General features: G+C 43.5%; 1 protein-coding gene across 1 annotated transcript in view; it reads right to left on the bottom strand.

Moving 5' to 3' along the window:
• Positions 1 to 612: 612 nt before the first annotated feature.
• The window catches only part of LOC119374487 (kinesin light chain), a gene marked incomplete in the record, with an annotated part of 72,511 nt that continues 61,698 nt past the window's right edge, over positions 613 to 11,425 (bottom strand). Inside the window, 2 exon segments of the mRNA XM_037644594.2 lie at positions 613 to 4,188; positions 5,979 to 6,024. Coding sequence (XP_037500522.1) covers positions 4,108 to 4,188; positions 5,979 to 6,024 — 127 coding nt within the window.

The following is an 11,425-nucleotide window of genomic DNA, read 5'->3' as shown; positions in this document are numbered from 1 at the left end:
AATTATTGATTCAGAAATAATACAAATTTGCTTCATGTATGAAGTCCAGTAATGAGTGGTGGTGAGGTCCACGAATCCAGCGGTCAAGGTCGGGTGGTCGGCCAGGCCTGAAGCCTGTTGCACGTAGGTGACGATGTTTCCCCACTGGGCTTGACATTACCACAGCATATGCTTCAGTGCAGCTGTTTCCCGCTTGCATTGGGCACATGCAAGTTCCAAAAGGTTACTTGCACCGGCTTGACCACTACGCTGATGGCGGAAGCATGTTACGCGCACTGTTGTGGTGACATGCGTTAAACAGGCTTGACTATTGTTGCTCAAAAAAAAAGCGGTAATATCACCTCGATGAAAAGGTTTCATGCACTCTTTGCATGTTCTGTCTACGTTTGTCGCGCCGCCTACCATTTTGCTTGGAGTGAACCAACTTGCCCAATTTTCCCTCCCACATTAGAAACTCATCTTCAAAGCATCACGGACCGCATATATGTGGCATCTTTACTTTGCTATTATCTTTTCAGAGACCACGATGTGCGTAAATTAGGTCTGAAAGCAAGATTAGGGTCTTTGCAAAGTGCATATATTAAGCTAACAGATTTTTGACGCATGCACAGATTTTGTGTATTACACTTTTTATTCTCGTACAAATGCACACAAAGACACACATGTAAGAAAAAAACAGCTCACGCAGGCGCATATGTAAAATCTGTACAGCTTCTCTTGTCCCACAAGTGACGCTGCACGCAAGATAGCACAGCGTGCTTACAGCGCATGGTGCAAAAAAAAGATTCACATCCATGCCTAAACAAGAGCACACAGCGATCGTCAACATGTTAAAACAAAGGGGGGAAAAAGGTAATAACAAAATAAATAACAACAAAAATGACGAAAGACCAAACTGTCCTGCTCTTCCTGCAAAGTCATGGCGAGCACCTCGCCACGTCCGTCTGCAGCGACATCAATAGGAACCAAGCAAAGAGGCATCTGCCCGCTTTCCACGGATTATTTTGCAGCAAAGCCCCCGTCGACAAACAATACGTCTCAGATCATCGAACTCCACGATTTCTTGAAACGGAATGTCCTCAAAACACTGCAAGCACTCTTCGTGTCAAGAAGTTACACAAAAGCTGGCCTGACATTTCTTCATCATGGCCAACAACATGGCAGGATGCAGTTGATGCTGTAGCATAACAAGGCATGCATGCAATGTGGTGTACAAACTTAATTCACAAACAGCCGATGCTTACAGGGTTGGTAAGTGCTTCAGGCTGCTACTGGCCGTGGCTATTCTCTCGCTAGTGTATCTTACCGGTGTAACATACGTCCACTGGTGTTTCTACAAGAGAACAAGTTCCAGTAACAGAATTCAGAGGTGCACCTTGTGGCTTTCAACTTGAAATGCCGTGATCAACGTAAAATGTCATGTTATTTACTTCAAAGTGCGTCTTCTGCTGCAGTGAGGCCTCGGAATGATTCACCTTCCTTGAAGCGTCATTGAAATGTGTTGAAATGTGCAATCCTTTTCACTCTGACAAGGCCGAGACAGCAGGAACACGGCTAAAGGGGTAGTCAGATGGGGGAGAGATGCTCGGGGGAGACGAGGGGATTGGGGATCACGTGACCGCGACGTCGCGGATTAGCGAGTGGCCGTGACCCCCCCCCCCGCGCCTCCTCGGGGGAGACGGGGACATTTTCCCCGAAAGGACAAACGATCCCCCAGTGGTGGGGGATATAATTTCGGGCTGTTGTTTGGCCACATAGTTGCACTTGCTCCTGCAAAGAGCGGCAGCGGGTGTACAGTCTGCAGCTACATGGTCGTCTGCAGCTCGTCGTCAGCAACTCGTCAAACGGGTGGTGCAAGCCACCAGAGTAGTCCAGTAACACTGGTCTCCCCCTCCGTTCGCCTCGTCCGTGTGGCATTTGTGGAAACTTCTCTTCGCGAGCTGACGTCACTAGGTTCCGCCTTTATCCCCCGAGCATTTCTCCCCCGTCTGAATACCCCTTAAAGTGCGAGAGCTAAAATATTGATATCACGAGCACCAGATGGCTGGATGGAATGTCGTAATACAAGAAGTGCTTTTTTTCTACAATTTGCACAGAGCCACAGACCACAATACCACTGCATTACTACGACAAACTTTTCAAGTATAATGGGAGAATTCATTGAAGCAATGAGCTGATGTTTTAATGTGAGATTAAAGCTTTGTTTTTGCTCTTCGTGTGCACAGCACTATGCGGACAAGAGGGCTCGTATGTCATGCAGCATGCTTCCACAACGAAGCATGTGCAGCACGCAGAGCCGGCAGTGTCCTCACTTTTCACAAGGTCAACAAGATGAGAATGTGCTATGCCTCGTGGCACAGGTGTCATTTTCACCAGTTGTCGTCTTTAAAAATGTGCAGGCGTACTGTAGTTATCTAGATCCAAATTTACAAATGATTTCCTTTATTAGTGAGAACCAATAGCGACTAACTCTGTTACATAGACATAAAAGTTTTTGCACATGCAGGAATTAAAACCTTATCACGGTGTGTACTTTTTTTATCTGGGTGTTACCGCACTATTAACAGCACATACTTCTTCAGTCTCTGCCAGCAGTAATTACACATGGTCCGTACAGTCCATTTTGTGGTTGTAACACTCATTCACTCACTCAACAATCTACAGTCCCATTAACATACATTTCATCAACAAATTTCGCAAAATTCATAAGCAAGTTGCAAAACGCACATTTCAGGTGGCTATTTAGAAAATGTGAAAGTGCCTACACTGACATGCACTTCACTGCCTATTTTTACTAAATTCACTAGAGCGAGCAGCAATGAAGAGCGTGCTTCAGTAGCAATTTGCAAAATATGAAAGTACCTCAGAATATGCTGCGATACAATAGATCATGAGTTCATTTTCGATGCTTGTGCCTTTATAGTGTAAATGTTTTTAACCCACTTCAAAGGCTCACATTGACTTGAAAGAATTTAAAAGATGTGGAAAGTGGAGTAGTCAGAATACAAGCTAATTGTCGGCACTGGCACCTACCACTATTCTAAACTATGGAAGTAGGAGCACATTTTTGCATAAAATGATAGCGGTGCTGTTTCTGAAATTAATGCAAAATGAAGCACTCCCAAAAACGATCAGTTAACAACCTCACGGGTGTTCAGATTGCAGCAAGTCTAGTGTAATCTAAGGTTGCCATCTAATGATCTAATGATCTATATTCTCTAATTTTATAAAGAAATTAGGGTAAAAGTAAGTACAATATGTCACTATCTCCACATTAGCCCACCTAATCAAAGCAGCAACATCCTTTTGCAGCAGGAATCTACGCATACTTGGCTCCTTTCGCTCGACAAGCACAATACAATTAAAAATACGGCGAATATCTGAATTTTCCCACCATTCCTGAAAAACTATCCACAAAAACAACTGAAGGGGCCAGGCCAACATCTGGTGCACATACACATAATTGCAGTAGTGAACAACAAATCTACAGAGAGCACATCTAAGATGTCTCAAGGTTTTGTGAACAAAGCACCAGCACGGGTGAAACACAGAAACGTCCTAGAATGATCGCGAGACAAAAGCCTTCAAAGTGAAATTTAGCATGCTATTCGTGCGACAGTGGACACTGCCATCCAGACATCTCAAAATGGCCTGTCTTCTACAATCCAGAAAGAGTAGGAAATAAACTAGGCAAACGTACGCCGACTTGGCCGACACCAAGCCGCCCAATTATACCCTGCACTTCTCTCTTTGGACAGCCAACAAGAAAGGGCTGCTACTTTCTTTTCACGCGCTGCAACCACCCAGCCTAAAGCAATGCCACTAAGAAGCCTAGCTGCCGTGCGCATGGATTACACATAAGCAACAATGCGCTAGCGGTTGGAAACAGCGCTCATCCGTCCACACCATAAATACTACACTGACGCGCTGCCTCCGAGTAGGGCCCATCGTCCGTTCTTCCGGCTAGATGTGTTCCAAGGATGCCAACTTTGCAGACTCCTCATCCAGTGGTGTGCGTTGCTGAAGAAAATGCCGCCCCACCCATCCCCCCACCAGTCATTAAAAAGCGAAAGCTGCACCGGGCGATGACTGGTACTTGGCAGCTTGCTAGAGATCCCCCTTGCTAGAGGAGCGAAGCTGGTCCGAGCTTGCGGTGCGTGGGCGCATGTTTATCAAGTTGCTCTTGGCCTGTGCCAAACAGAAAAGCAAGGTGTGAGCGTGGCAGAACAGTGACCAAACACTCTATCAAATGGTATCTTGGGACAGAATGAAATGAAAAGGCAAAGTTCCTGCAAGTTTCCTTTCATTCAACTTCTGTCTGTATTCCGGCAAAACCAGAGCAATCAGACTTAAATGCCCTAATCAGCACAATGCTGAGACACTCACTGTAAGCAGTATGCATGTTTTTCACATGTATGTCTTGCTTCCCACTTTGATTATGGGAAATGATAAGGCCAAACATACTAGAGGATATGAGGCATGTTGAATGGCCATGAATATACTGGATTAATTTAGCAAATCATTTTTTTTTCCAGGGCGCACCAGCACAAGTAGCTTTTACCTTACATTCCATTCTCAAATGTGGCTGCAAAGCTGGGGATCGAACCTGTGACCTCCACTCACCAGTGAATGCTTTTTTTGAACCTATGCAATAGGTTTCACAATTGAAATAATGCAATAGGTGTGTACACAGTGTTTTTGATAGCTCATACGGGCACCTGAAATAAAGACTTGCCTCAGTTAACCCTCGCCCTGGCCTAAAAATGCCTCTATGGACGTCCCCTCTAGGAACTCTAGTGCAGAGGTGACAGTACTGATGGTAAGGTCACAACACCTGAGTTAAATGGCACAATTTTTTACGAAATGTAAAGCCATAAAATACAAACATTTCATTCATAGAAGCAAATGATTACAAATAGAGCCTTTGCGTGAGTGAACAGTACAAACAAAACCTTAAACAAGGCTAGGGGCCAACATTGTACCACTTGAAACCAAAATACCCCATTCAATAATACTCATCTCGTTGCACTCAAATAAAAAGGCTCAAATAAAAAGGCTAACAAACCTCACCATAAAGCTGCATTGTTACTTTGAACTGTAACTTCTAACCTAAGCAACACATGTGCTGCTGTTTATGCAGTTTTTCACTAATAACACATCACGAAAGCATTCAGCGCAGTGCAACTGGTGTATATAGACACACAGGAGTAACGTGGAGTGCTGTGCGTCCTGGGCAAAATTAATGCAATGATTCTCTTTGCTTGATTCTATTCCTTTCTTATTCATTAAAGGTGATATAACATTGATGGAGCACTTTGATCCTTGAAAACACACAATAAGGAATAACACTGACTCATTATATTAGCTCATGCCTGCTCTACCTTGAGTCTGTGCAAAACATGTTTTGCTGCATGTAAATGCCTTCCCTATGACATACAAACAACCCCTATTTGTTTTCCTCTCCGTACACGTGGTTTATTACACGAGGCGTGCAAATTCACAAGGAAAACGGAGACGGACAGAACAAGACGAGCATTCGTCCCATCATTTTCATCTCAATACACATTAGACATCCATTAACGATACAACAGCATGGGGACTTCTAAAAAAGAGATGACGACACAAGGTTCTATTCGTCATGCTGTTACACAGTTAACCCTTTGCAGTCCGTTCTTGGGCCCTGCCTGACCACAACAGAGCCCGACAATGCCACACAGCCACAGCAGTCCATGGTAAGGCACTGCTAAACAAATTCTTTTGTGGTTGATTTATGAGCGCATTTTCTCACTACATTATGTGCCACCTGTAAAAGAGTAAGTAAACTTCTGTTACTTGAGCTTTGAGTCTCAGTTTTGGACCAGAACAAACGGAAGGTGCGAAAAGATTTCGGACCACAAAGGGTTAACATGAACAAATACCAGCTATCAGTACTACAATGCAATCATGCGGCTGTAGAAATACGGCGTGTAATTTCTCACCTGAGGGTCTGTACTAAGGGCGCACATGGAACTGGCGCGCTTCATTCTGTATAGAGAAAAGGGAATAGATAAGCAACAACAACAAAAAAAAAAAAAGAAAACAGCAAGCATCTCCACTGCATCTGTTCTGGCTTCTTAATTTCCCACTACTTCTCTCTTACAATAGACACTCACAGGTTCCTGGCATCAGCATTACAGTAATTAGGCTGGTCACCAATGCTAAGGGGAACTGAGGAGATCAGTTTTTATCGACAACTCTAAGAAGTCAGAATGTGGTAATTTAGAAAAAAAATGAGAGGAAGGTGAGGGCCACATTGGTGATAATGTTGCCTAGTTTACCTTTAAAAATGTAGAAATGGAACATCATGCTTCCAGAGCGAGCCAAACCAGTGAACTGCACATGATGCATATGCAAATTGAGCTACACTTCTTAACAGCTACATGTAAATAAATACCTGAGAATGTAGATGGAGGCAGCCATTGCTGCAGCTTAAGTGGTTCAGTGCTGCGTGAATCATGCTGAGGGTGTACCCCTCCGGCTCCCACTAGAAGCCACCTTTGTATTTTGTAATTTCCCTTCTACTTTTCCGTAACATGAGTTTTGCAGCAAATTTAACCATAACTTTGATTTAACAAGTGGGAAAAATATTTCCCTAGTGTTTTCTGGCGTCACTGTCTGTTGGCTTATACTAACACCACGTTGAAATAAAGCACACAAAAATTACACTTGCAACAGTTATGTTCTGCTTAACTGTGAGAACAAAGGCACCAGCAGCTACATGATTACTCTCATATGGTGTCTCATATTCGCTCATCGAGAAAATAAAAAAGTCCGTAATGGATGTGCTTGAAAAAGAGCTGATACAAAATTCTGCGAACAGTGCCATTTTATATGCCTCCAGTGTACCAATACTATTTATTAACTGCAATAATGTACGAGCAACTCTTTAATACCAGGGTTCACTGTGAATCACTGCAACGACGGAGGCACTTTTAAATATGAAAAACTGTTCCTTGAGCATGAATGAGAAACGCGACCGGCAGCGATATCTCCGCCCAGCCTTTCATAGACCGAATGTTTCCCTTCTTTTAATTAGCAGCATGTAAAAGCCAGTGACGGGCAGAGGCAAGCAGCAAGAAGTCACACTTGAAGCAAGAGGGTGTGCAGATAGTCGATTGGTTTGTTTATTACCTGCGGCGCATAATGCAGCACACACAATAACGGCTACAGCTATTTTTATCTTGATCTACACCAATAAAGAAAGCACCAGGCTGCTGGAAAACAACCAAGCCACGGTCGTGCAACTACTCTTGCTTACAGACACTGCACCGGAACAATGTCATTTCAAGCCCGGGAAGAGTGCAGCATGATGGCTGTTTCAGTAAAACATTTAATGAAGACACTCAACCGACATTCACAAGCTCACCGTCCTTGTAGGCGATGCTGTAGCTGCGTGCAAACACGAAACAGCTGCCACCAGATGTTAGTAAGTCAAGAGACATGTTAGTAGGCAGCAAGCAAGTCTTAAAAACAGTTTGACAGGCACACAACCACACATCACGCACACATTGCCCTCAGTGATCCCGCTGCAGGCTTTTCCAGATTGCAAAGGTTGTTGCCGAAACAAGAAATAGAAGTAAGTTCACACAAACGGGTGAGATGCAAAATCCATTCCCACAAGTTGTCTACGTCACGTATGACACTCAGTCAGGAAAATGTACGGCTCGTGGTGCGAGATGGACGAGAGAACGTTACAGCACAAGCTAGCACAATTGCAAGAATCCCACAGAGTCACGTGTGCAGGCACAAACTTCCACTGCAATGAATAAGCATGACTTCTCACTAATGGGTTTTTCTGCGAAGCAAGTCCCTGTAACCAAGTGGCACTGCCCATTTCTTTTTATCTTAAGTGACTGCTAAAGAAAAAGTCCTCAAGATTTAGCGGTGCTGACGAGTAAATTCTACAACTGTTGAGAACAGAGTAAACACAAACTGCAAATCACTGCTACACTTCCACGATTCTTTTAGCCATCTCTGTAAATGAGGGGCAACGGAAAGGTTACAGCAAACGGAGCTGACGCGAATGACCTTTGAGGAAAAACCCCCAAATGTGCCCAGAAGACTAATACAATACAGTTGGGCCCTTTTATAAGAGGCAGTCATGCAACAGACAAATGGGTGTAAGAGGCACCTGTGTGCCTACATCAAAATAGAGGTCGTTAAGAAAATGCGAACGTGGTACCCTGCTTATAAGAGACACCTCATATAAGGGACAAGAACTGCTCCCCGGTGCGTCTGTTATAAAGGGGTCCAACTGTATAACAAAAGAATGTTAAACACCGTTGTGGGAAATTTTAGCATGCATGCGTACATACTGGAAGTTATGAGTCGCCTACACGTGGACAGGTTAACAGCTTCTACCGCAAATAAGCCTCGTGCAAAATTTCCAATTCCACAATCAAAGCACTGCCCCGTAAAGTTTAAAGTGGCAAAATCAAGCTGCTCAGGGTTGTGTTTGAAGCGCTGTTGAGGACTGAAGGCCTGACCTTACGTACTTGTTGCAGCGCGTCAGCGCATGGCGTCTAGACGCGGCACCGCGTCCAGATGCCACACGCTGAAGCACTGCAATGCGTACGTCGAGTCTGGCCTTAATCCTATTAAACAAAACAACGCGGAGGCCCTGTGCAAGGCTCCGCCCTCGTACCACGCTTATACATGTTAAGCCTAGCCATTTATTTACATATAGGAAATAGAGAGTTTTAGCAAGTTACGGAAATACGGTACGCAAATACGCTACCGTAGGACGGTACCGCTCCTCCTTTCCAGGTCATCGACCTTTTGCCGGGAAGGCACCCCAACACCACAAAAGCTTTTTCAAAATTTACTGTGGGATTGTCACGGCTTATTGTTGCCCGCCAGCCCACGCATTGTTAACGAGACACCTGTCGTTTGGGGTACACATTGTCACTGGAACGGGGAGTGGCAAAAGCACAACCAGTGGGAAAGGAGGAACGCTACCGTACTGCCTTACCGTACTTGCGTACCGTATTTCCGTAACTTGCTAAAACTCTCTAATGATAGGTCAAGAACAATGCCACATGGAACAAACATGCACTAGCCAATGATGACTTCGAATTACGCTTTTGTCCTTTTCCTTGTGACCCATGCATAGTCAATGACAAAAGTTTACAGACCACAGGATTCCACAAAATGTTAAATTTTTTGCAGTTTGTGACTGTAGCCAGTAAAACTGAATGACATGTTGTTTGCATCTGTTAGCCAAAGAAACCAAAGGCTGTGTGTTAAAACTGCAATGAAATTCTTGGGTTGTATAAAATGGCAAGACCGAGACTATAAGATTGTGAGGCACACCATATAGGGGTCTCCTGCTTATTTCGACTACCTGGGGTTCTTTACCTTGCATCCAAACATAAGTATATGGGTGTTTCTGCATATTGCCTTTATCGAAATAAGGCTGCCACAGCCAGAAACCAAACCTGCATCCTCGACATAGCGGTACAATGCCACAGCTACCAAGCTACCACGGTGCATGCGTTATGTGGCTGCGGAACCACACAGTCTATACACGTTATGTGCGTGAATGTACCTATGTTTGCCTTGGTAGTTGTTTGTTTATTGGCTACTGTCAATATCACATTTGCGAGAGCTTAACGAGTCCTTCTGGTAACACATCAGGACAATTTGAGCACACATCTCGACACAGGAGTAAGCGATTTTGAAAACTAAACGGCTGACTGGTGGGATTTATTCAGTCACACAGCAACACGGTCTGTAAGAAAGACATCAGAGTGGAGAATGCCAGATCAGTTTATGCCACCTTTTTCTCTAAGAATGCATGTGTTTCTCTTAATGTGACAAGCTCAGTGCACAAGTAGATCTTCATAGCACTTCACTTCAATGTTTGGAAGTTGGGCCTACAATTTGTGCTTAATAGTGGAACACCACATTCACTGAGCTGTTGGAGCGTGCGGACAGTTTGGTGAGGAGGTCATTTGGATGTGAACATCAATAATCCCTCTCGTTTGCCTTCGAACCTTCCAAATTACAGCATACATCATTCATGGTAAGTGTATACTGACCCTATATAGTCGTTCTTGAGTTGTCACTAACAGCGTAAAGACAGTTAAACTGACAAATTTTATGTTAGGGTCTATCTTATTTGGAACCATTCATCTGCGCTGACATTGCAGTTCGCTAGGAAGTTAGGTGATCTAATGCTAAGAAAAGCTCTTTTTCTCTGAAAGTATTTCCTAATGTTATAAACAGTCGGAGAAGAAATATGTGACAATTGTAATCCCTTGTCAAGATCCAACATAAAACAGATACACCCTTCAAGATTTTCTAGCACTAGTCACTCAAGGCCAAGCCCGAACTATGCACATTGTAACAGCAGTGCTCATTTTTGCATCTTTTGCCAACCTGCTTGCATACATGTCAGTCAAGAGAAAAGTTGTTAATGACCGAATTGACAAATCATCGTGACACACGGAACAGACTGAAAAAGTTGACAGAAGTGCAAGTTGAAACGAGAAAGTGGGGATCATGTTAGAAGAGGGAATACAATCACCACGTGCACCCAGCATTCACCAGAAAGTAACACACTTGAGATACAGAAGGTGAGAGAAAAACGGTGAGGAGATAGAAAAAAAAAAGCCGATTTCCACTAGTTTCAATCCCTTCAGATACAGATATTTCGAAGTATCCATACTCTACTTATAACTACAAGCTATGCTACAAATAGGAAAGATGAAAAGTTCTTGAACAGGAATGTTTTTCATCTCTTCAAACTTCCATCTTCCCTTGAACTTCTGTGTTACTATAAATGGAAGCGATATGAGCACTTTGTAAGGCACACCCAAACGCTTGAACTAGGGTCACATGACCACTGGTAAAGCGAGTGCTTTTGGAAAGCTTACTGTGCGTAACAATTAGGACAATCGTTGCCAATCCACAAAGTCTATCGTTTCGTATCCAATTAACGTTGCATACTACCTGAGGCCTATTGGATTGTAAAGGACGAGCCTTCACAGGTTCTTCAAGCAGTTCACAGCTTACAAAAAACGTTATGTTTACCAATGTTCTGCAAAAGTAATGCTCACAAATTCACTTTTAAAGTGCTCTATCGCATGTACATTTTGCCTGCATTAGATGCATGTCCAAGAGGTGGAGTTCACAGAATTGTGGTGTGGTTATTTGTTACTGAGTTACAGACTTGCAAATTTGGCATTTCAATTTTACATCGTAAAAGAAAGTGCCGGTCTAAATTTTAAAAATCTCCTAACCAGCACTGGATTGTTTAGATGCAACACAACAAAGCATGGCTTCTCAGTCCCATGTATTCAACTACAAACTCCCAAAGCTCGACACTATTCTTATTAAACACAAATCACAATAAATACAGCCTACTTGCATGACACAGTGATTA

The sequence above is a fragment of the Rhipicephalus sanguineus genome, chromosome 11 (genome assembly GCF_013339695.2).
Source record: "Rhipicephalus sanguineus isolate Rsan-2018 chromosome 11, BIME_Rsan_1.4, whole genome shotgun sequence".
In the NCBI taxonomy this organism is placed as follows: Eukaryota; Metazoa; Arthropoda; class Arachnida; order Ixodida; family Ixodidae; genus Rhipicephalus; species Rhipicephalus sanguineus.
This window is presented reverse-complemented; position numbering and strand designations above follow the sequence as displayed.